General features: G+C 44.2%; 1 protein-coding gene across 6 annotated transcripts in view; it reads left to right on the forward strand.

Moving 5' to 3' along the window:
- Window positions 1-25,436, forward strand: part of KDM2B (lysine demethylase 2B) — a 119,490-nt gene that overhangs the window by 458 nt on the left and 93,596 nt on the right. For 4 of the 6 annotated variants that reach the window (XM_030500993.1, XM_030500996.1, XM_030500995.1 and 1 more), the window contains exons 1-4: window positions 6,293-6,556; window positions 7,617-7,761; window positions 10,825-10,903; window positions 16,651-16,697. In XM_030500993.1, coding sequence (XP_030356853.1) covers window positions 6,506-6,556; window positions 7,617-7,761; window positions 10,825-10,903; window positions 16,651-16,697 — 322 coding nt within the window. In that variant the 5' untranslated portion in view covers window positions 6,293-6,505. Of the gene's footprint in view, window positions 1-80; window positions 231-635; window positions 710-6,292; window positions 6,557-7,616; window positions 7,762-10,824; window positions 10,904-16,650; window positions 16,698-25,436 lie in introns of those variants that run through there. The other 2 variants (XM_030500991.1, XM_030500992.1) reach the window with 2 other exon arrangements.

Genomic DNA, 25,436 nt, shown 5'->3' on the forward strand with positions numbered 1-25,436 from the left:
GCCGCCTGATTGGGCAGCACGGCGCGGCCCCGCCCCGCCCCTCCGCGGCCGCTTCCCGGCGGCCCTCACAACGAGGCAGCGCGAGCGTCGCGCCGCGGAGGCTGCTTCCCGCCGCCGCCCGCAGCGGGTCCGTGAGGGGCTGGACCCCGCTGCAAGGCCCGGCCGCAGCCCGCAGCGTAGTTGGCAGGAACCTGCAGTTGCTCAGTCAGTTTGTGCTCCGTTGACCGGCGGTAGGTGCCCCACAGCTCTGTGAGGGAAAGGGTCGGGGTGTCCCCCCTGCGCCAGCCCCGCTGCCTTCCCTCACCACACAGCCACAGAGCCCTCTCTCAACTGCTTCCTTCTTTAACCTCCTCTCCTGGAAAGCTTAAGCGTTTAATCTACATCTGTCTTGTGGATCTAAACCTGAGAGCAGCCACCCTCGATTCCAGTTAAAATCGATAACCCTTTGTCACGTACTCAACGTTTTGTGGCCCCAGAGCTCCTGATAAACCCGTTTTTTATCAGCAAATAGCTGATAACCTTGATCAAGCAGAACATTTCAACAGAGAACACAGGCCATTGTTGAAAGATTATTGCCACGCTCATGCAAACCTTTTAAAACATACTTTATTTTTCTTTTTTTCTGTGTTTTACAGAGTGGAAAAATGAGGCATAGAGCAGAACTCCATAGCAAATACGTGGCACAGCTCTGAAGATGATTTCTGAAAAGGTGAGACAACACAGTGCTGGTGCCAAGTCACACTTTTGGGTCTGGAGAACTAAAGGATGTGTAAGAAACCAACCTGTTGCTATCGATTTCTAGTAAGAAATGTACAATTTTAACAATATAAATAATGCTGGACAAGGATACTTTTACTATTTCCAGGCATTTAGACGGTCACTTACTGCAGTGTTGCTTCCATTAGAAATCAAAAGCACTGGTGATTTTCTGTGGCATTGAAATGTTTCACCTTACAAGTAGGAAAAATGCAGCACATTGTGTTTAACGTTTTTCTTTGTTCCTCTCTTCACACCCTTCCCTGATTTGCAAGGTCGTTGATTTACTTATGCACAGCAAAGGTGATGACAATCTACACCAACACAGGTCACTTAATGCTCTTCATTTACATGGCATTCTTTTAAAAGAGATGCAGTTGAAGCACCCAAGGAGAAAATCTTAACAACTTGAAGTCTTCAGAGGCATTCCCTGAAACTGCTGGTTCTTACCACATAGACTTGATCTCTCATTTCCCTCTCAGGAAATAAATGGAGTTGTCTTCTTATAAACAACTTTTGGTTAGATTTTTATCTACGGAGGCATTAAAACACCTCAATGAATGAGTGAAATTCATTCTTCTATAAATGAGTGTGACCTGCAGTCTTTCCTTAAAAAGCCTTTGCTGGTGTATCACTGCCTCTATGAAGTATTCGCCACCTTCTTTCTCTTTTATGGGTGACAGCGCTACTGTAGAGTGTCCATTTGTGTGGAAGCGTAAGTTAGCATTTAATGGTGGACTTGGCAGTGTTGGGTTTGCGTCTGGACTTGATGATCTTAAAGGTCTTTTCCAACCGAAATGATTCGATGACTATAAATACTACTCTTTGTTGAGCGTGCTTTAATTCTAAAAGAAAAGCCAACCCAAAACCAGAAGACCTCATCACCACAGTCGGCTTCTTCTGTGACTCCCCCTGATGCCTTAGGCTAAGTCTGAGCACTGCATTGCAAAGCAGTGAGTAACAGCCCCTTTGTGATTTCATTACCGCATTTTCCTTGGGAGATGTGATAACCATCGAAACCCAGTGATGTAGTTTCCTCCGTATCTCAAGCAAACTAAGCCTCTGTCATTTAGTTTCTGTGGACTCATACATTTAAAAATACTTTGCATTGCTGCTCATAACCTATGACAAATACTTATGTGCGTAACCAAGATTGATTGTTCACTATTTCATCTCATTTCTGCACAAAATTACGGCTGAACTCTAACATCATGGGTTAGTGCTGCTGCATAAATAATACCTAGGTCTTGACCTGTTCCCTAAAATCAGATTTCTCTAGAAAAACACAAACCTGCAAGAGACATACATCTGAGAAGGGCCTCAAGTGTCTTTCTAAAGAACTCTATTAAACCAGACTCTTTGAACTCACTGTTTCTCTATTCTGTCCATCACTCCTAATCCTGTTTATCAGGAAGGATGTTGAAAGATATAACACTATTGCACACTGATGAACTGTTGAGTTCATATTTCATACAGAGAAACAGTAAATGACCTACCAAATCAGTAACGAAAGCTCATCCCATCCCCTTTTCCAAACCAAACCCATGTGTAACTTTCAGCTTCCAGCGTTGTAGCTTTGAGATATCATTTCCTTTCCTATCAGAAATAAAAAGTCGATTTGTTAAATGGGAAAACATGAATTGAGGATCAAGGCTTCTGCAACTAAACCATTAGGGCTGTAGCAGCATACCCTTTTTCCCCTTGATGTTCCGAACATTTTACAACTCCATTCTGGGGTACAAACTAAACAGGATAAATTGTTTTCTTTCCAGCTCTAATTACTCATTATTACACACCTCTGCACTGCCGCTTTAGAGTGAGCTGAAACAAAAAGACTCTGTCATGCTTAATTAACTCGTAGAAATGCTTCGGGGAGTTCTGAAATCATGCTGGAGTTCAGAACTGGGGCTGCTCGTTACCTCTGATCAGTGCAATTGCGGAAGGCCACCAAAAGGGTGTAGTCCTGCACTCTTCCTTCATCTCACCCCCCTCTCCTCTACATCCTGTAGATGATACCAATCAAACGGCTGCAGAGCTTCAGTGAATTGACCTAATGAAAAAAATAAGCGGGTTTTTTTCTCCTTAATGGGCGAGTTTTCTGCTGGATCAGGTCACTAAACTGACTTATCCCGTGGCTGCACGAACACTGCACCTAATGCAGGAGAAATGAGAGACATAGCAAGAGAAAAGGAACTGGCTCTAGCAGCAGCAGGCTGCTATTACCCCTAATTAGAGGTAATGTCAACCCATTCTTGGATCATTTAGGCATGAACACAATCGGAGCAGGTGGCAGAAGTCCAAGTTTCTTTCCAGAAAGCCCCGAGAAATCTGTACACAGTCACAAGGATACTCATAGTTCTTTTTTTCTGCTAAAAATGTACTTCTGTATGTTCTGTAGGAGGACTGAATTAGAAGAATGGGTTCGCTGAGTACTGTATGATTAATGGATATGGCACTGAGCATGCAAAGGTTCTACCCTCTGCAGAGCAGTTCTTCTAAAGCATATTTCCAGCTTCACATGCAAATCATCACTTCCATTTGTTCCTGTTATTGTACCAAAACCAAACCAGGTTACCACAGAACGGAAATGATGGTAGATCTGCATTAAAAACAACACATCGGAAGTTGCACGAGGCAAATAAAGGTTCGGCAGCAGAACCAAGCAGTGAGGAGGTCGAGGCAAACATCTCTGCAGATCTCACTGAAAGAAAAGCGTAAAGTTTAGTTGAGGGAGTTTCTGCAGAGGAAGGATTTTGATGTGTCATGACTAGAAAAATGGTATTATTTTTAACTTCCTTCATAAAACAACGGTTAAAGATCTAGTCTTCCATCTTAACCCAAAGTAATGGATAGAATGGTAGATCTTACAGGATAGAAGATAATCTTCAAATATTTTTTAAGGTATTTCAGTCCTTTCTATCCAAAGGGAAATGACTATGTTTGAAAGCTCAGGAGGAGTAAGGGGTGAAATAAACCCATTTCTTCACAGCCCTCCCAAGCACAGCAGTGGAGTTCTTATTTTAGCTGCGTCCTGCAGTACAAGTTTAATTAAATGAGAGCTCCTCATAGCAAGGTCAGGATCCAGCACACTGGCATGATTAGATCTTCAATAATTTAAGCTACATTAACATCCAGAGAAAAAGCATCAGTGGGTTTTCTTTCAATACAGTTCAGGCCACCCCCTCCTCAATGACCACCGCTCCCTTTTCACACTCTGAAGACCTGAAATGGTTTTCCCCCCTTTTTTTTCAGACTGAACAAAGCCAGCCTTGCAGCAGCCCCACATTGTCCCATATCAAACCCTGCCTGACAGGGCCCAGCTCCAGGCACTGCTGCAAACCTTTGGCACAAGCTGCTTGGAGGGGAAATGAGCCCTAACCCTCATCTACCAGTACTTCACTTGTGTGCTGAAGCACATGGGTTTAATGTTGCTTCTAAATAGTTTTATCCTATGTAACACAGCTGTGGATATTCTCATCACCCACAGCCTGCTGCCTTCTCTTCCCCACTTCTTTTAAGTTTGAGACTTTGTTATTAATACACAGATTACATATAGTATTATTTGAATGGTAAAATGAACTGTAGTTTAATAGGAATCATTTCTGTCTTGAAACAAGGTTCAAAACATGGTTTCTATTTTCAGAGATCTATAGATTTAATATGTGGTATTTCTAAAGCCACATATTTACTTTCCTGTTTGAGTATCTGGTGTTTCAGGTGTATGTGACGGATACAGCCCCTGGTTTGTTTGATATACCAAGAGTCTCAGATTGTTCATGTCCAAAAAGGAAGATTTAGAAAAATGAGTTTTCTTTTATGTTCTGGCTTTTTTGGTGGACTTTTGTGGAATGGATGATGTGCTTTTTATCTGATGATTCTCTAGTAACATCCATTTGTCTTGTACAAGTACTGCAGCCTCAATCCTGCAGATGTACATGTGCATTTGATTTTAAGATGGAGTAATCTTGGCAGAAAGGTGAACATATGCGTATATCTCTTCAGGATTATGGATTCATAATGCACTTGCTAGAACAGACATCTGGAATCCACACTTCACTATATAGCCTATACAACACTCCTATATGAGCATAAAGTTCAATCATCTGCAAATAGGGAGATGCTGGAGAAAAATTATATGTTTTTTCACTGTTCTGCAGATGCACAGTGAGAAGGTCACTGCCTTAAATCCTTAGAACTCTGTCCTCTCCTGCCTTTATGCACGTTCTGGTTCATTACAATATGGAGCTTTGCAAAGAGATGACTGGCAAGGCCTGCCAAAGTTGAACTTCAATGTGTTTTACCTTTGGTGTAATATTTAATGTTTCATATAGTACCTAGATGTGATGGGTTGGGTATCCAAGGGGTAACTGGGTGCTATGTGAGACTGTTTCTGTTGGAAGCGGACAGGAATAGGAAAGAAAAAATCCCTCTTTAACAGAGGTTTCAGTCTGTGTTTAATGTAATGTGAGAATTAAAGCCATAGAAAGACAGTTTGCAAATCCCTTCTGAGTTTGGACTAGTTAGATCCCAGCACCCCCCGATTTATGCTGCTCCAGGAGAGCCAGCAGTGAACAAGCAGCTCAAGCCAGCATCAACTGCAAAAAGCAAAGCAGAGGAGCACCCACCTCAAAGCCACCAGCCCGGCCCCGCATTTAGGCACTCTCTGATGCTCCCCTCCTTGGGGGCGTGCAGGGGGAGGTAAAGATGTCAGTGCAGAGAGGAGCCACGCGTTGGAACCTGGAGGCTGTTCAGATCCTGCACTCTGACCCCGCTGGTGCCATCACACGGTCCCGGTATTTGCTCTTCATCAATTTAGAGTAGACGGGAATCGCTGTTGTAGAAACAGGACCCTCGGACAGCCTCAGGAGCCCGCAGCATCGCCAGCCTGGAGATTTCTATCAGCAGCTATTTCCTATTATTTTGACGTACTTTTTCCACGCGGTTTCTACCTACCTGCTGCACACGCGTATTACAAAGGCACTCTGGCTTTATTTCACACCGAATAATACATCCCAGACACCAGGACACACAGGACGGAGCCGGGGCGCAGCTCTCGGAGCGCCCGCAGCAGCCGGCGGGGCTGCCTCGCTGCACGCGTGCTCGGAGAACACAGCGTGGGTACAACACAGCGCCCCACCAGCGGGAATTCACCACAAACCCACTTACTACAACGTTATTTTACAGCGTTTGCCACTCTCCCTCGCCACCCTTTACCGGAGTCCGATAAACCGTGCTCCGGGTTACAACGCGGGGTGGGCGCTGAGCCCGCTCCCCTCCGTGCAAGCGGAACCGCTCAACTTTTAGGGCTCGTCCCCTGCAGCGGCACCCACACAGGGACCGACCGCGGGGTCCCCCCCGTGTCTGTCCGTCTGTCCCCCTCCCTCCCCACCCGTTCAGCGCCTGCGTGCGGCCGCTGCGCACTCGTGACCCAGCCGCGGCCCCGGCCCAGCGCCGGTACCGCTCCCCCGGACACCCCCCCCCCCGGCCCCAGCGGTGTTTACGTTCCGGGCACTGCGACGCCTGCGCCCCGCTCCGCACGCAGCGCCTGAAAATGGTTCCTTAGGACTTTGCAAAAGGCATCATCGCCGCCGCCACCCCCCTCCCCTTCCCACCCCCTCCTCCCCCCCACGGGAAAAAAAAAAGTGCTGGTGCAAAATAGCAAAACTTTACCGAGACCTCGCTGGCTTTTGGGTTTCCTCCTCCCCATGTGAGCCAAAAATGCAGGACAGGAACTGTTGACAATTAAGTGATGAAACTCTCCAAAAAAATGGAGGCAGAGACAGACTCTGGAAGAAGATTGGTGTGTAGCTGGCGTCTGCCGATTTCCTATTCGTGCCTTTTAATTGATTTTGCTTAATTGTTTGCGAAGGGAGCAGTGCATGTAGAGCGGAGGCAGCAGAGCGACGTAGTTTGCAAGAGAGCAGCTTAGGCACTGGGGCAGGGGGTGGAATTTAACCGAGGGGAAGGAGAGGGTGGGACGATAATAGATAGATATAATTTATTATTTCTTTCTTTCCTGCGGGTTTGCGCTGATCCACCGCGTGTGTCCGCGGGGCGGGTTTGCAGGGAGAGGGGCAGAACCGCTGGAGGTGGCCGGTGCATCGGGGGTCCCCCCCCCCGACCCCTCAAACTGGGGACCCACCGACCTACCTTCGCGCTCGGCCCACGTCCTCCAGCCCCGACCCGGGGCACCGGGACCCCCCCCCCTCCATTTAACCCGTTCCTGCCCCTCGCCGCGGAGGTGAACGGAAGGTGCGGAGCGGGGCGGGGGCTGCGCATCCATCGCGGCGTTCCATAGATTTTTAAATCGCGGCTTCCGGTGTGACTATGGAAACACGGGGATTATGTAAATCCCGAAACCGGGATGCCGTGCCTGGGATTAAATGATTCACCCTCCACCCCCCCCTTCCCTTCCCCGGGCAATCGTCTTGTTTTCACGTGCAGAAATAACAATATTAATAAAAACAACCCGGCCGCTGACGGGCATTGGCCGCCGCTCAGGGGGGTTTAACGGGACCGCCTCGGTGCCGTGGCCGTGACTTTCGGGCGAGAGCCGCCGGCCTCCCGCTCCCCCCGAGCCGGCAGCTCCAGCCCCGCGGCCCCCGCGCTGGTTCCCGCAGCCAAACACCTGTTATCCGGGTCTAGTTCCGTGCCGCGGGATGGAAAAGGTTGTGCACGCAGCTGTATTGCATGTTTGGGTTCAGGTTTTGTTCAATCTCTGTCTTGCCACCTTAATTATTTCCTCCCGGAGCTGTTTATGAAATCGTCTGCGCGATGCATGCGCTTTCCTCTCATTTATTTTCCTCTTTATTTCCTCCCTCCCCCCGGACAATGTGTTTGTGTTTTGTTTTGTTTTCTAGCGCTCTATTGGCAGAAGGCGGTACGATGAGAACGAGGATCTCTCGGACGTGGAGGAAATTGTCAGCATCAGGAGTTTCAATTTGGAAGAGAAATTAAAGAGCAAACTGTATCACGGGGATTTCGTGCATGCCATGGACGGGAAAGGTAACTGCCGGGCCGGGGGCCGGGGCTCCCCCCGCCCCGCTCCGCTCCCGGAGCCTCCACGTGTAGCTCCGAGCCTGGGTTCGTATTTCGCGCCCGCGCCCCCTGCCCGGGGATCCGGTGACGACGCCGGGGGGGCGTCTGCTGCTGCACCGGGGCCCTGCAGCCCGCCCCGCCATGGGGCCGCCCCGTGTGTCCCCGTTCCCCCCGCTCCCGCACAGCGGTTGTTGCCCCGACACGGTGCTGGGGAGGCGGCGTGAATCCCCCGCTGCCGTGACCCCGCGCACCGCCGGGATGCTCAGGAATTAGGTCCTGGCAAAGGAGAGGCTGCAACCCCAGCCCCCCGCTTCGCTGGAGGTGATTCCCGCTCCCCCTGCGCTCCTGCTGAATCCTCTTGCAGGATGCAAAGGATGTTCGCCTGGGTCGGAGACTAAAGTCAACCCCTTCTTTGTGTTCCTATCGTATGTTAAATGATAACGGGATTTGTTTTGCTTAGGTGATTTAAATTGCGGAGCGCTAGCAAAGGCAGCGTGGTTGCCTGGCAGGGAACAGGAGAGCTTTGCCCAGGAATCAAACAGGACCGGGAGGTTTGCAGGTCACCTTTATTTACTGCAGCATTGCTGACACGGCTCCTGATTCCCAGATGGCCTTAACCAAAATTCGGCCTTCCCGAGGGCTTTCTCAGGAAAGAGGAGTCGTGGCTGTAATCCTCCTGCAATGGCTCTAACGGGGGAGCCACTAATCTAGTTTAGAAAATTTCCTTTTCTCCCTTAGGCTTCGTTTTGCATGAGCATTTTAAGCTCCTTTTAGAAAAGTTAATGTGGTGGAGAAATTAAATACCTATCTTACTGAGGAAGGTATTTGTTTAGGAGATAAGCTCAACCCTGACCCCTCTTCCTCCAAACAAAACACAAACACCTATTTTTTTGAGCTGGAAAATGTTAATTAGTTTTCCAGAAAATGATGGAGTTCTACCCTCACCTTCCAAATACTCAGTGGTTGCCATTGCTGCACTAACTGTAGTACAACCCGCAGCTTCCCTCTCGCAGCAGCTCTCAAATCTTAGGGTTGCCTTCTCCTTTCTAGGGAACTTGAAAATAAATGAGTGTCTTTTGTTAGTTTGTTGTGGTCTGGGTCTGCTTTGTTCGGCCCCACAAGGGATTTAGGCGCTTTGTTGGAGCATTAGGAAGAAAGGCTCTGCCTTCCTAGTTGCTCTGCCTTGAGTTTTACTATTGGTTTATTTTTTGCTATATATCCAAGAATTGAATTTAGGCACCACAATGACAGTGGTTAGTAAGAATGAAACAGTTCATGTGCACACATGGAGTTGGTTGAGCCATATATTTATTTTCATTTCCCGTATTCTTGTTTTATTTTTAATGATAACTGATGTATTTTGTTGCTAGGAATGTGGTTGGAGGTTTTTCCTCGAGGTGCTGCCAGGCAGTGGTGTGATTTTTGGCTTGAAGGCAGTTTGTCAGAGCTACTTGTTCGCTCCAGCTGCCTCTGCTCCTTCCATCCAGCTTCTTAATGTTTGTTGACTTTCTGACTTGGATGAGTGTCCTTAAGAAAATATCTGGTTTATTTATTTGCTTACCTAAAGGCAGTAGTTTAATGCCTCTGGGAAAGGAAGAGTCCTCTAGTACAGAAGTATTTATTTGCTAACCTTAGTTAATTGGAGGATTCATTACACTTATTTTGAGACTAGTAGCAATAAAGTTGCCATCATTTTAATGGCTTTGTAAATGGATAATTACAGCGCTCTGATTTGCTAACTCTAAGTAGGAATATTATATCCCTACTTGTCATAATTACTAACTGAATACAGCAAAGAAAAAGTTGTAAAAATAGAGGGAAATACATCTGCAGGCGTGGAAGCTGAGCCTCTGTATCCCCTGTTTCTATCAGTATGGGGTTTATAGCAGAGAAAACCACTGACACAAGCTCAGGTCTGAGGTTCTTGCCTCTCCCTGGAAGTTTGTATGTTGCTGGCTGAATTTGGGGAAGTTAAACTACTTGTGTGTACCTGAATATCCTACATAAAGCGTGTGGTGTATTTCACACAGTGTAGAATATGTTGAAGTGCTGAAGAGTCAGGCAGTGTTTTCCATTTTAAGGCAGCGTATGGATGCCATAGAAAAGTCATTTTTTCCTGTAAGAATGGGGGAATAGCAGAACCATAGAAACCTACGTGGCCACTGCAGGAATTCCTCTTCTCTCTGTGGCACAAGGCTCCAAAGGGAGCGAGGGGTTTTGTAGGCACAGCTCACCCAAATCGCTGCCTTGTAACTTCCTCTCTAATCCCCAAATCACTGCCATTGTATCAGATAGTTGCATAAAGAAGTCCCCAGGCAAGGCCAGTTCTGTGTAATCCTCAGTGAAGCAACAAGGTGATACTGGGCAGTGTTAACATAACACATTTACGTTTAACTTTCAGTTTTGATTGTGTGTTATACTGTGGCTCCCCCCCAAATTGTTCATTTTTCACTGTCTTCCCAAGTGTTAGAAGCTGTATAAGATTCCTGCAGTTATGTTTTTGATTAATTACAAAGTACCCTGTGGAAAGTTAGGGTAACCCTCACATAAAAAGAGATTTCTGTGTTCATGCAATCAGGGCATTCTGCTCTACACAGCTAATGCTCACATGGCTTTTTCCTAAACAGAAATGTACACCTTAAAATGCATAAACGTCAATATTCAGTTTCAACTACACATTTGCCCCCAAAGCCCCAGGCTGATGTGCAGTCATTTACTTACTATCTTTTAACTGTTGATTTGGTATTTCATTGAGGGTTTCAGCCCAGACCTTAATTGACAAACTCTGAGTGGATTCTGTTTTCTGTGCATCAGTGCACAGGAAAAATGGTGAGCAGCTGGGAGAGCATTGTCTGTCATCTGGTTTCCGCTTTGGCCCTAAAATATGCATTCTCTTTCTGTTTTCCTTTAGCTGGTAGTGGAGTTCTTTAGTGAGAAAAGGGAAATGGGGAGTGTTTTGAGGAAATGGAACGTGAGGTGCTAATGCTGTTGTAATTGATGTTGGCTTTTTTTTATTCATTATTCAAACAGATTTTACTTTTGAGTATGTGCAAAGAGAAGCTCTCAGAGTTCCCCTGATCTTCAGAAATAAGGATGGACTGGGAATTAAGTAAGTTACAACCAAGTCTTGATGATTAATAAATGCTTTTATAAAATAACCATTATGCTTTCCACTTGTATGTGGTATTTCTTTTGATGATCTCAAAATGCATTGCAATTAGTAAGACTGTCAGCACCCTGGAGAAGAGGAATGATTATTTTCCGCTTATAAACAAGCAGATAATGAGGTCTCTAAAAGTTAAGTGCAGACAGCGTGGTACTACACAATCAAAACCAACTCACTGATGAAGGTTAGGAATGAAATTCAAAGGTTCTTGCATGCAATCCAGGCTGGAATGACACAAGAGCCTTCCTTCAATTTTTGACTTCTCAATTGTTTGGTGTGTTACAGGTGGAATGTCTAATGGTGTCTGGTGCTTTCCATGATAATTGCTCTCTTCAGAATGTTACAGCTTTGTAAATATTTAATTCTGTCTGGTTAAGATGTGGCATTATTAGAATCTTTTTGAAGTTGTGTTTTGTTAATATCCAGTCATAAAGGATTTGGTATTTTAATAAGAGAATCCTGCAAGTTTCTTTGTAGAAGTGACAATGTCTGAGGAAGAAATATTACAATGATGTACTTTATCAGCCACACAATGCAGAGTTTAGATAAATGGTCCTTGATGTCTTTGGAAATTAGGACTCTGTAACTGATTCTATCTGAAAGACAGAAAATGAATTTTCTGAAAGCATAGTTACTTTGCTGGAACAGCTCAAAGTTTAGGGCACTGATGAGTCCCAGTTCTGAAATCAAAAAGAATCAAGGCACCCCAATATAACTTGAGGAGAGGAAGAGAAGAAGCAGTGTTTGGGGTATTTGACAGGCATGTGTCAAATATTTTACTATGCTGTGTAATGCTTCTCGTGATATAGTAAAATAGTTTTATATGTTGGACTCTGACCAAGAAGCGCTTACAGGCACTCAGGAGTAGTTACAGTGATGTTCATTTTGTTGTACTGGGATATATTTTCCCTTGGAACTTAGAGCTCCTCCTGCAGACACAAACGTTACTGGGCCTCAGCTCCTGAAACACTGTAGATGTTGCACAAGATCCTTCAAAACATACCTTGTTTTTTGATGTCCATAGAGCTCATAATTCAGGGTTCTGTAGTGAGGCACTTTCACTGTAGACATTTCAACTCTCAGATCTCAGCTCACACATTACCATTTGTTTCCCTATTGTTCCTGTGCCCGAAATCTGGAGAGCTTCCACCCAGCACTCCCCTCAACTTGGGTAGCTGTGTGCTTTCATTGAAGCCTCCAGATGTGATACTTATTTTGGAGAGTGGTGTTTGGTCTTTCTTGATCCAGGGATTGAGAGACTCCTCAACGGGATCATGTAGTGAGTAGTTTGATTTTTTGTGTCATGTGTCGGTTTGTTTCTCTTCAAGATGTGTTGCTTTTAGATGCATTTGCAGTCAGCAGTCCTATTCCTCTTCCTTCTTGGAAGCCACCAGTAATGTTCGTTAAGACCTTGACGAAGGGGAGGATTTGGCTGTGTACCTGCCTTAGGTTCTGAGCCATGCGTACAGACAGGCCAGGTTGTATCCACTGCTGTGTTTTACTGAGGCAAAAAACCAGGACCTGTCTTCAAATGCTAATGTATGAATCCATGTATAGATGACCACACCTCAAAGAAGACCATTGACAAGCAGGTACCTTTCTTTGTAAGCGTTAGCAAGGCAGTCAAATAAATAGCAGTTTTGGGGCACACATTGGAAGTGAAGGAGTAGCAAGGCTGAGTGCTGATGCCTTCATTTCCAGTTGGAGATCTGCAGCTCTGGCAGTTAGGATAAAGCATCTTTCGAATTCTGAATTGGGTTGTGATGTGGTGGAAGAAGAGTGAATGTTAATCCACAGCAAGAGTTTTGGAGTCACTTACCCGACTCTCTGTCACATGCTAATGCTTTGGATAGTGAAGGAGAAATACGTGTTTCAGTTTGCTGTGATCAGCAGCCCAGCTGAACTAGCCAGATTTTCAGTTTCCTATTGACTGCTGGAGTCTTTCTCATGCTATTCTGACATCCTTCCTCCTTTCTAGGGCTGTTTCCCTTTCTCCCTTTTATGAACCGTCCACACATCATGTGCAACTTCTTCCTTTAGCTGGAGTTCACTGTCAAGAGGAGAGAGTGAAAATATTGAAGCTTTTTTTTTCTCTTCTTCTAAGGATATTTTTGATGACTTAGTATGATGGCAAAAGTGAGAGCAAATTTCATCTGATACATGAGCTTTTTGTGGTTCCTGTGTGGAATCAGTTGAATTCTCCATTTCACAGTTAACTGGGTGAATTGTTTTTGTATTTCCATTCTGTGCTGAATCATTCAATACTGGCTGCTCCGGGGAATTCAAACACGAGACTTTGTAGCTCAGTAATCTCTTATGGACCATTCTAATATTTTTTATTTAAATGAGCATGACTAGTTTGAAATGATGTTGTAAAGGAATTGTAGGCACTTGGGCATAAATGCCACTAGAATGAGAGAAGGTTGGAAACACAGTTTATGTGTATTTTAAGTGACAGAAGTGAAATGCATGAGCAAACTTCCCTATTTGGCACTCTGCAGGATAACATGATTTAATTTTATTTACATTTCCACTTCTTACATGTATCTATCAAACGTAGCTGACATGCAATACAGGAGTTGTGTGGATGTGTGGATACATAAATTCTGTGTGCATTGTATTCCAGCGAGATCAAAGCAATATTGACACCTGCATAAGTGATCCAAAACGTTGAGAGCCTTTAGTCTCATCATCCTGACGCTTACTGCTTGAATTAAGGGATGTCATAGCCTGCTGTGTTCCATCACTAGAGCAAGACTAGACAGTTTGCCTCTGGATCAGTCATTTACTGATGAGACTTGGGAACCACTTCAGGCTCTGGAGGACATTATGTTTTACTGGGTCTTTTCTAGCACTGCTGGCTTGTCCAGAGGAGGCCGTGTGTGTCATCTACCATAGATGAGGTGATCCACATACATGTAGGGTGCCTTTTGAGGCGCAGTGGTCTGTAAAACATATGATACAAGATGATTTTTAGACTTGTGATGTTTTGAATAACCAATGATTTGCAGCTTCTACTCCTGTTTGCTGTTAAGCAGTCAGCTTGCACGTCTGTGCCTGGCAGATGTACAAAGCATAGCTGAACATTTTGGTTGCTGTGCTTGGAGATACTCTGAAATGGCAAGAAATGAGATGAATGGGGAGAAATTACAATGCAACTTTGAAAATTGCTTTTCCTTGTATTTCTGACCATCATGAGCTGTGGCTGTGGCTGGAAGCAGGGAAATCCACTTGTGATCTCGTAGCAGAAGAGGAGCTGCTTTGCTCAGAGGGTTGTTTGCCTCTTGGAGAGAGAATGTTGTTTGGAGAGATGTCTCTCTTAGCTGAACAGTGGTCATCTTGCATTGTACTGTGGTTAATCAGCTATGTCTGCCAGCCAGAGTTCATCCTCATTAGGATCTGAATAGGAGACTTCTTTAAACATTTACTAAAATGCAGGTTTGCACCCAGTGCACGCCAAAGCCTTTGCATTTCTGTTCTATTTGAGGCAACATGATTTGTGTGTAACAAGATGCTGAAAATCTCAAATGTAGTCAGTCATACTTTGGTGTGAAGTCCCCCTGCTATGCTATTCTTCACCTATATTTTATGACATATGAAATCTTTGGAAGCATTCAGAGTGTTTTTACACGAGATGCATTTGCCTGAAAATTGCATAACAGTGAAAAAACATCTCAATTCTTGCACTGTTGATATTCTGGATTCATATGCAGAAAACCAAACCAACACTTACTGATCAGAATAAGATTGGTGACATTAAAAAAAAAACCAACAATTTTTGGCCATCATAGGGCTGAAGCAAACCAGCCCTGAATGTGTGAGAGTGTGGCAGTAATACTGGGGGGGGCCTGGAGATTTAGAACTAGAGTCACTTCTGGTCTCAACAGCCATCAGAATGGGTGTGAATTAAAGGTGGGCCTCCCAAGGCAACCCAAGTGCAAAATGGGTTCTTGTGCTTGAAACCTGCTGTGCTCATGCCTGAGATTCTTCCCTGGGTGTATCTTTCTCTAATGTATCATACATCCTGAGACTGCAGAGAAGAAAAAGGTTATGCCAAGTGTGCTCTCCAAAGAGCTACCCATGCAATTTCATTGTTAGGATTGGTTTCTTCCAGTTTGAGTAGTGTTTATTGCTGCATTTGCTTGTATGCATCTGGCTTAGGGTCATCGTATATCTTGGTTGTAGTAATCTTGTCTTGATTTTACTTTGATTTGTACAGATGTGAAAAAGATTGCCCATAGTAATTGTTCTACGTGTCTGACCCAAAATAGAGGCAAGCTGTGTCATCTGAAGATAAGCCTTGCATATTTTGCTCACCCACAAACAGTTCCTCCTTCCCCTACTTCTGACTTTCTAGTGCTTAGAAAAGAAAGATGAGCTCTGAATGAACCCTGAAGGTCAGTAGATTCAGGCTGTTTCATTCCAGCAAGGGAGTGAATTCCAAAGCTGTGGGGCCCTCGAGCTAAATGCAAAGATGTGAGGGTTGGCAGAGAACTAACAAAAGATATTGTCCAGCCTCCGCATCCCACCGGAGGAAGGTGATAAGGATAAAAGAAAGTGGACAAACAGAATCTGGCAAATAGGCCTCACGTTATATGTGTGCCAGCAAATGCATTTTTGAGCTTACATTTCAGTGTTTTCTTAATAGTAAAAACTGTTGCTCTGTAAGTTTGCCTCTGGGCTGGATCGTTCTGATTTCTAACTGGATTATGTCACAAGTCCTTTATGAGCAGAAGCAGTGTAAGAGGGATACAGCACCAACTGGCAGGTCCCACAGGGCTGGGTTTTGTTCCAGTTCCTTAGTCAGGTTTTGTGTGATGTGGTGGGAAATGCTGTCAGGAAGAGGAAATCAGTCAGCTTTAAAACCCCACTGTTGGTTTTGTTCTCTTTTTCAGTCCAATCTATCTGTTGTAGAATTTTACTCTCTCTACCTGACATATAAAACTCACTCATTTGATGTACTGGGCTATTGTCTAATTACATTAAACCCTAATCCATTGCCTGGTAGAAGGGATTGCATAAATGCATCAACACGGGCAAACCAATTATGCTGCCATTTAATTTAGCTCTACATTAGCCCAAATTGAATTGAACAAGAGTTTCCCTATCCATCCAGTACAGCCAGGTTGTCTTCTGCCAGACAAGGAAGTTTGGAATAGGTATGAAAACAAATGGGCTTTAATTCATTATTTTTTACATGATATTTTCAAGCAGTGAATCCAACCTGTGCTGATGTGACTTTGAACAAATTTGTCTTAAGCTCTATCTATGCCTCACTTTGTATCCACTGGCAAATGTGCTGATGTTCACCTCAGGATACACGTGAGGCACCACCAGTTGCAAACCACTGAGTTGCTCAGCAGGGACAGGCTCTAAAGGTTTAGGATTTTATTGAAATCACCCTCAAAGCTTTCCTTTCCCTCCCACTCCAGTGCTGTTAGTGCTTGAAAAGACACCTCTTCTCCTCTTTCATTACGAGTAGAGAAACTTTTGTACACTTGCCAATGCAAAGATGTTATGTATGTTGTTAAAACTCACACTGTCCACACTTCAGCGAGGCCTTGCTTGATTCCACCTACTGCACTGTGGACAAAGGGCACTATACCTTTATTTCTCTTTTATTATGGTAAAGAAAGTGTACCCATACTTATCCTGACAGTATTTAACATTGCTTTCTTTGCTAATTACAGAATGCCTGACCCGGATTTCACCGTCAGAGATGTGAAGCTATTAGTGGGTAAGTTATTTTGAATGCGCTGGATTAACTCCATACAGAATAGAATTGCTTTGAAATACTTGTCCAGTTGTGTTTGTAGACATTTGTGATAACTCTCAGAACCCGGGAGAAGGCATGGAGAAGCAATTTGTAAATGAAAAAGGCTGGGAGAACCCTCATTAGTCCTTGTGCTGCCTGGACTCTGAGCTCATGCTGGATAATTGCCTAGTTGAAAGAGAGGGAATGCTTTTGCTCTTAACAGGTGTCCTACATACACTTTTGTGATCCTGGAAAGCAGCAGCTCTATTGATCGAATTCCTGTTTTTTTTCTTTAACTGTTGTAGAGCATCTGTTTGCAAAAGGTATGACTGGAGCTGTATCACCTTGTGCCTGTGCTCCCCCACAGCCTTTATCAGTGTCAGGTCAGTGTTTTGAGGGAAGGCTGTGAGAGAGACTGAGCACAGAGCTTTACAAACTGCCTGCCTTTGTGCTAAGACACAAACCAGAGGAGTGGTGACTGTAATCATCAAGTGTTTCCTAGCAATTTTTGCAAGAGAAATTCTTCTTCGACTCTAAGAAAAGCTACATTTTGAGTAGGAGATTTGTACTGTGTGTTTCTTTGAAATCTGCTTTTCCTGAAGATGGATGTGTTATTCAATGTTTGTCTGAAATCGTTACTGAATAGCGATACTGAGCTCTGTGAAGCCGTCGCTGTGGAGCTGGCTGAGGTTTGGATGTGGTAACTGCAGCCCTTCACTGAGATGTTTAATTGCATTCTTGCTGGTTAGAATTTACCTGTGTTGTGGCAGGAGTTGAAGCTTTTAAAATAACCCAATTGCTGCATTCTGAAAGGCAAACTTTAGAAAATTGCTCTGGAGTTTAATGATCAATGGGAATATCAAGTCTGGAAAAGATGTAAAGAAAAACAAGGGAGAGGAACTTGTGCCTCATTTCTGCTCGCTTGGGGTTATCTGTGAGAGAGGGGTTATCTCTGATAACCTTCCTTCACAAACAAAACCTGGCAATGTTGCTTGATTTATGGCCATTTATAAGGGATAAAAAAGCCCCAAACCTCTTTGCAAGAAAATGTTAGGGAAGTGGGGTGAGAAATGCTATTTCTGTTGGTCAATCTGCACTTAAATTAGGTAATAGGAGAGTATTTGAAAGTGCGAAATGTTACTGATGTGCTAAATACCAGAGCGTAGGTACAAAATATCTCCTTTTGCTGCGGAGGAGCCTTGTCATTACCTGGACCCTGTTTGAAATGTTCTGTGAATTTGTTCCAGAGCTGATGAACTGCCGTTTCTGTTCTGAAGCTGCTGAAGTCGAGGGCCTGACTTTGAGATGTTTTGGAACAGTGTGGTGTTGCATAACAACATTGTTTTTCCTGTGTAACAGTCAAAGTGTGGGAGTTGCGTTTCCTCAAGATTGATGTCCTATGGAGCATTAGGGGGGAGGAGATTCCTGTGAACAGGGCCAGGATATTTGTAAATTAATTTAGGTTTATAAAACAATAGAGCAGAAATAACACTTTGAGCTTACCTTTAATGTAAACGTGTGTGTCTCACAGCTGCTTCAGCAATCCATGGATGTGTTCTTGGCCAGATTCTGCACGTCATGGGTCTTTTTTTATTGTGTTTGGGCAAAAAGCCCTTTGAAGTCATTGTGCTGAGCCTGTGGTGTGGTCAAGAACATTGTCACCTGCTCTTTTTTTTTGCTACAGTTGATGACTTCTGGCAGCACAGGTGGAAACTGGTTCAAAAGAGCTAAAATATTTGGGAAGTGGACTGTAAGTTATACCTGAAAATCGTGATTCTTATGGCAAATCGTTTCTGTTGCTGCTGGATTTGAGCTGTGTGTAACAGCCACATTGACACTGAGAGCACATGGAGCAGTTCCTGTCTCTGTGCCAAACTTCTAAATTACCTACTAGTGACTCCAGGAAAACTGGTGAGCAGTTGCATATCATTGCTGATATATATGTTACACTTGCAATCACAGAATCCTAAAATGGTTTGGGTTGGAAGGGACCTTAAAGCTCATCCATGTCCAACCCTCTGCTATGGGCAGGGACACCTTCCACTAGACCAGGTTGATCCAAGCCCTGTCCAACCTGGCCTTGAACACTGCCAGGCCAGTCTAAGATTCAAATAAAGCAGATGAGAAGTCTTGTCCTATCGGTGTACCCTGTGAATTCTCTCTGCTTAGTTTTGGTGGACTCCTCAGATCTTGCCTGAACCTCCAGGAATCTTCCGCCTTTCTGAAGCCCCATGTTTTCCAAACTTATTCAAGGCCTTGCTGAACCTGGGAAGGGGTTGATGTTTTGTGAATGTGAAAAGGAATGATCATAACTCTGCATCTGAATGTGTGTGGGAGTTGAGAGAGAACATAGCTCAAAAAATGTTGTGTTCTGTGTAAGCTTGTTGGGTTTTTGGTGCTCATCGTTACAGCATGCTGCTGCTATTTAAACCTATCATTTGTTCTCTTTTCAAATCAGGGAAACATATTTATTATAGAACATTTCAAAGAGAAGGTGCTGGGTTTTTCCAAAGCACATCAATTCCATAGGAAGTCACTGAGCCTTTGGTCTTGAGTTCTTCTGAAATCTTCCTTGCTGTTTCTAACATGATTGTTCTGTCATCTCCATATTTGAGTACCTGTAAGTCAGGAGGAAATAACAATTGGTAGCCTGGTTCTTTTCATCTCCCTTGGAAAGCTCTAGTCTGTGGCAATAATAATGAGAAAAGAAAGGTGGGGGGTTTGGTCCTTGTTTGTGATTCCTTGGGTTTAGGTGTCTATTTTTTTAGTGTTTCATCAGACTTCCAAGGCAACATTGCCATTGCTGGTGTTAATTGTTAAACAAATGCAGAGACCAGCTGTGATTTAGTCTGGTGATGTTTGTGACCTACTGCTTATGACTTGCATGTTAGTGTGCATGAATGTGCACCAACGTGTGGTGTGTTGGATGAAACACTCCTCCCGTAGGGTGGCTTTACTTTAAAGAGCAAACACTTTAAACTGCACGGTTGGAATCGTGGTTGTAAGTAGACTCCTACCTTTGTATGAAAGATATCCCGGGTACTCTTTAAACCTGAGACAGTGGATTAATTTCAGCAGTTGGAATTTGTCTGATTTCTGAAATGGCTGTGAGCCAAGAATACAACTGGAGAAGTGGAGAGGAATTAGTGGCCTGCTTAGGAACTTGAGACCACTCTTGAAAGAAGAAAAACTCTGTTGTAATTTAGTAACTATTAAGCTTTGTAATTTCATTGTCTAAGATAGATTCACTTGGTAATTCTGAAGGAGAGAACGTTACTGTCATCCCTTCATAAGGTGATTGAAAATTTGATTAAGAGGGTCATTGGCCCTCTTAACATCTCCTTAAACATCTGCCACATCTGCAATAAAGTTTGAGAGCTATTTCTGCAGGCTCCTTATTTTTCACTCTTGGCATGCCATGCTGCTGTATGGGTGGTGTTAGTGTGAGCATATGGGCTGCTTAAAACCCAAGTGCACAGCAGCAGCCAGTAAATATTGGGGCTTTGTTTTATCCCCAAACTTTTTGCACATTTGCAGTTGTTGCCTTTAGATTTGCACAGCATCTTGTTATGTCCTTTTTCCTTTCTTTCTGTCAGTGAAGTGGTAGGTGCTGGGCAGCACCATCGCTGTTACTCATTTTTCCTCACTGAGTGACTGCTCATGCCCAGAAGGGGCAGCTATACAAAGTAATTCCTGTTTTCCAGGTCTCTTGTGTCGGCTTCTTCTGCCAATTTCGCTTCTGGGCCACTGCACAGGGAGGTGTCTGTCATAGATGGGCAGAAAAGAAAGTGTGTTTCCCAGATGTGTCTGCTTGAATCTCTGCACACACAAACCTGGGTGAATGCTTTCTGCCAATTACACTAGAGAACAAATGAAGTACTTGCCAAGGTTAGCCTAGGATTGAGCAAAGAGAAAGGTAACTGCCTTGTTCAGCAAGCCAGGGCTTCTCTGGTGGCTGCTGACCATCTCTAGCCTTTGCTGCTCCTGAATTCAAGGCTGAATGCAACCTTTTGCTTTAGTCTTTGATGTCAGAAAGTCAAAGCACAAAGCATTCCATTTTTTTCATTTGCTTGATTTTTGTCTTGATATTCTTCACGGATTTCATACAGTGTGAAGAAGGAAGCACTGGGTAGTTTTGGACGCTATGAACCATGTAAAGGAGGGAGAAAGAGGAAACATCCAGGAATGTGTGCCTCAGTCTATCAGTCTGAGCTCTTTTCCCTTTCTTTGATTACTTCTTTCCTTTTTTTTAGTGGTTTGCTTGAGTCAGCACTGATTGAATTTAAAAGAGTATCTGCTTTTCTGTGGCATCTGCAGTGTCTCACCCTTTGACTTGTAATGGATGTCTGCGCTGCCTTTGTCCTCCTGGCTTGTCACAGGAGCTGCCTGGGTAGGTGTGAGTCCCTGCACAAGCACAGTGTCTGTTTCCAAACAGTAATAGCCAGTCTGGGTGCGTTTGCTTTGATTTGTTATTTTTAGCTGACCTCTCTTCAGTTTGCTTGCCACAGCCTGGCAGTCTATTGCCATTGAATCCCAGCTTCTGCACTCAGACCTAAATAAACTGAATAAACCATTAAATAAACCACAGCGGTGCTGCTGGGTCTGTAATGTGTGTCACCTCCTCTCCCGACGGGCTGGGGTGGCTCTGGGAGCCAGGGTATGTGTTATACACCCCCAAAGTCAACCTTGCACTCCCCGCTAATGGCAAAAGGGGCGATTTCCAAACATGCTGAGGATTGTAAGGAAGAAAAGAGACTTTCAGTGCTTGTGATCCCTGGGCTGAAGAGGTTAAAGTTGTGACCACAGCGGTCACTTCTGTAGGATCAGCAGCATTGTTGTGTGGAATTCACCGTGCCAAGTCGGGTATTGTATCAGTGGGAACAGTGCAAGTACAGGACTTATACTATTCATGGGGTGGTCTAACAACTGACATCAACTCACTGATTGATTTTATTTAACCAACTCACTAAGGGTTTATTTATAGAATTAAGTAAGTATAGGAGCAGTGAAGAATGTATCATCAGTCATTTATTTTTGCTGTTAAACACTGATGCTGTAGACTGGACTAGCCATGGTGCTTACATGGATAGAAAAGATTTGGTTCCCTTCATTTAGTTGCTGTGTTCACAGTCTGTGTTGAAAGGCTTTGGTGGTTTTGTCTTGTGTAAAGAATCCAAGTAAAGTTGAAAGCAGCAAAGCTTTTAATTGTGATGAAATCAGTGCATTGAGTTGTGGCAGTAAAAAGCAAACATGGCAAAGCTCTGAATGCTGTTGCAGAGAGCAATCTTCATCTGGCCCAAGGAGATGATGCACAAGATGGGACCTAATAGATCGTTCAATATTTGATTTCTCTGATTCTGTCAAATCTTTAAAGACCTGGTGGGAGGCTTTGATCTCCCAGGCAAAGGGTGAATAGAAAACCAAGGCTCAATGTACCCTGTTGCTTTCTTTGCTGGGAATAGCTGGAGAGATACCTGATTATTGCTGGGTTTTGCCTTCTCATTAGAAAGACCAAAAGAACAGGAACTGAGCCAAAAATTTCAGTTGTAAATTGAGTGTTTAAAGAAATATGTGTGAAGGTCTCTGCCTCAACTCTGAGTTTATAATCAGTGGAGGAAGATAATGGAATAAACTACATCATTAAATCCCAGATGTTTGTAAGGGAAAAGCCCTGTAAATAGGGGGAGTTGGCCCTGCAAGTGCAGGTCAGCCTTCTCTTGCGTTGGAGGAGATGCTGTCTGCCATCAGACATCTGCTCATGGGTTATTCACTAAGTGAACAAGATGTTGAGCACTTAATTGTACCACATGGAAGTGAGCAGCTGAGCTTTCTGTATCATCAGTTGAAGAAGTTAGACCTGCAGAGGAGTATTTCACTGCCTGTTGAGGTTTTTTCACAGGGGAGAGACCTAAGCAAGCTTTCTGAAGTTTGGCACTCCAGCGTTTTGCTCTTTGTAGGAATAACTGCAATTCCACAGTGTAATGGTGCATAGGAAATAGTGTGGCAACACGTTCAGTTGGGACAGAAAGGATTACTGCCCATCAAGTGAGTGCAGCAGCCATAAGCTGTGTGGCTCTGTATCTTTTATCTAGCTAGTTTTTGTTCTATTAAATACATATGCTGCTGTAGTCCCCAGGAGCTCCAGCTAAAATGGGAATATGTGTCGGGTACTTCACAAAAGATGAGAACCCCTTAATCCATACTTCTAGAAGTAGGTGATAATGAAAGAGGAATGGAAAGAGACACAAACGTTATAGGTAATGATTATTCTGGGTTTGTAAAATGTGATTTTTATATATATTAAAAGCTGTACCCACTTTTATATACAGATATACATCTGTATAAATTCCCCTCAGTACTGAATGAAGAATCATAAGGGGTGTCTTCACAGAAGAGAGAACTGTGGTGGTGGTGACCGCAGATCAGGTGGGTAAAGGCAGGAGGGAGGGCAAAGCCCATGTAAAACATTCCCTTTGCATTAGCATACACTTGTGGTGTGTTAGCACAATGGTTCCCAGCTGGCTCTGCAAATGTGTTCGGCTTTTTGGTAGTGACTGCTCCAAGAAGCTGAAAGCAAAAGCAAACCAGATAACTGCCTCTGAGGAACTGCTTCCTGGTGGGGTTTTGGTTCATTCCTCCGGCGTGTTTGCTCCCCCTCTCAAATGGATGTGTTCTGAAATGGTATCATGGTTGAATTCACAGCAAACTACAAAGCAAGTCGAGAGGCTCGTAGTGTGGTCTGTGGGCAAGTAGGGGAAATTTTGTCTTAATCAATGTACAGTTCTCCATCCTGTGAAAGAAAATTAGCCCTGCAGATACAAAAGAAGGACAAAGCAGCCACACACGGCCATTCGGGAAACCTTCCATCATTTCTGCTCAATAGGGACCTGGTGTGGCTTTTTCTATAGAGCAACACTCCCTTTGTTTCAAGGAAGTTGTGAAATTGGAGATGGAGAGGGGTATGGGGGGAGACTCATTAGAGAAACACTGTTCTAAGGAGTGCTTCCCAAAATTAAACAGCCTCTTCAAAGGAAGTGCAAAAGTCTGCCCTCAGACTTGCATCGAACTCTTGATTAAGATGTATGGTTCTCCCCCTGTGCAGGGATTTGTCCTGTGAATGGGAATGCCACGTTTGGAAGAGCAGAACAGCTGAGTCAGTCATTAGCTGCTGTGTCTCCAGGAGTCCTGTGTGGAGGGATATTGAGGAAGCCGTGAGGGCTTTGCTCTCATCCTAGTGTCCAAATAATTGATTTTTCAAAACACAGTGGACCAGGCTCTTTAGGGGAGAGGAGTCAACACTGACCTTATGGGAGGGGTGGTACTTGTAGGAAATATTTCTGTTCATTGTAAGATTTCTCCTCTTGTTGCTCACATTTAGGGTTTTTTGTGCCCCATGGTGTGATCTGTGCTTGTCTTGCTGTCTGGATTCTGCTTTTTTCCCTTTTCATGGATGCGGGACTGCTGGAGTATTAACCAAAATTGAATTAATGAAAGCATCCTCATTGTTCCCATGGTTTGGAAGGCCAATGTCTGAGTAGTTTTGTAGAAAACAATTTGTGAACATGTTCCTCAGCCTGTGGGATTCAGACTGAGGGTACCTCAGTGTCTGGATCCTGCAAGTCACACCCGAAATTCATCGAGGGACTTGGATCCACAAGAGACATACATCTCTCCGGGAGCAGGGCAATCCAAGAGCACTTTGCAGATAGGAGATAGGGATGGCTCCTTGCAGGATAAGGTTGAGCTTGGATTTTCTTCACAAGTGGCTAAAATAATTGTATGTCAGTGCAATTCCCATTGATCTAAGGATACAAACCCAAAACCTGTGCTTTAAGCAAGCTGAGGCATGTACCTGGTTGCAGACTTTTTCCAGGGGAAAACTGGAAGATCAATAAGCAGTGTATGTGAGGTTGTCTCAGATGCTATACAGCTACTTGCAGTATTACAGCAACATGTCTTTGAGATCCAGTCTTGAGAAAAACAAACAGTTCTCCCATCGTGTTGTTTTGAGGCCAAAACTTGTTTGAAAATCTCCCACTATTTTTTAAAAACACGTTGTTTTTTAAATTCAAGTCCCAAATGTCCTCACAGTCGCTGCTGGGGCTGCCAGTGTGCTTCATGTCTGAAACTGCTCTGTAATTGGGAAAGCTGCGAAGTCAGACCTCAATTAAAATCAGCAAATAAGTATTGCCACTGCAAATGATACCTCCCAAGTGCCTGTGAGGAGGATGGAGTCAAACCAATGGGGTTTCTAGCAGCAAAAGGTTGGTGTGAGCTGGCCACGCTTCGAGCTGTTGCAGTTCTTTCTAAATGTGACAACTACGAAGAGGAAACATCTGGACAATAAAAACCACGCAAGCAAAGCAGTGTTGACTTATCAAAGTGATCCAGTCCAGTTCTGTCTCGCAGGTTTCTCTGTTCCAAGTACAGCACTGAAGACTTCCTGGCTCATCCTTTTGTCCTTGTCTTTTTTCCTTTCTTTTCCCTTGAGCGACCTCTCCTGTTTTCTCTGTATCCCTCTTTGTTTGATGCAGCTACTCTACTGTACAGACCTCACTTTACTCTCTAATCTCATAGTGGCTTGTGAGCAAGTACAGATAAATCCTTCCAGACTTGAGCAAGCGCTATTAGGATACTCTTCCCAACCATGAGCCAATAACAATAGGGAGATCAACATACTTTGCTGTAAGCAGGACCAGTAGGACTTGACAGGTGGGGTTT

This window comes from Strigops habroptila, chromosome 11 (genome assembly GCF_004027225.2).
Source record: "Strigops habroptila isolate Jane chromosome 11, bStrHab1.2.pri, whole genome shotgun sequence".
Lineage (NCBI taxonomy): Eukaryota > Metazoa > Chordata > Aves > Psittaciformes > Psittacidae > Strigops > Strigops habroptila.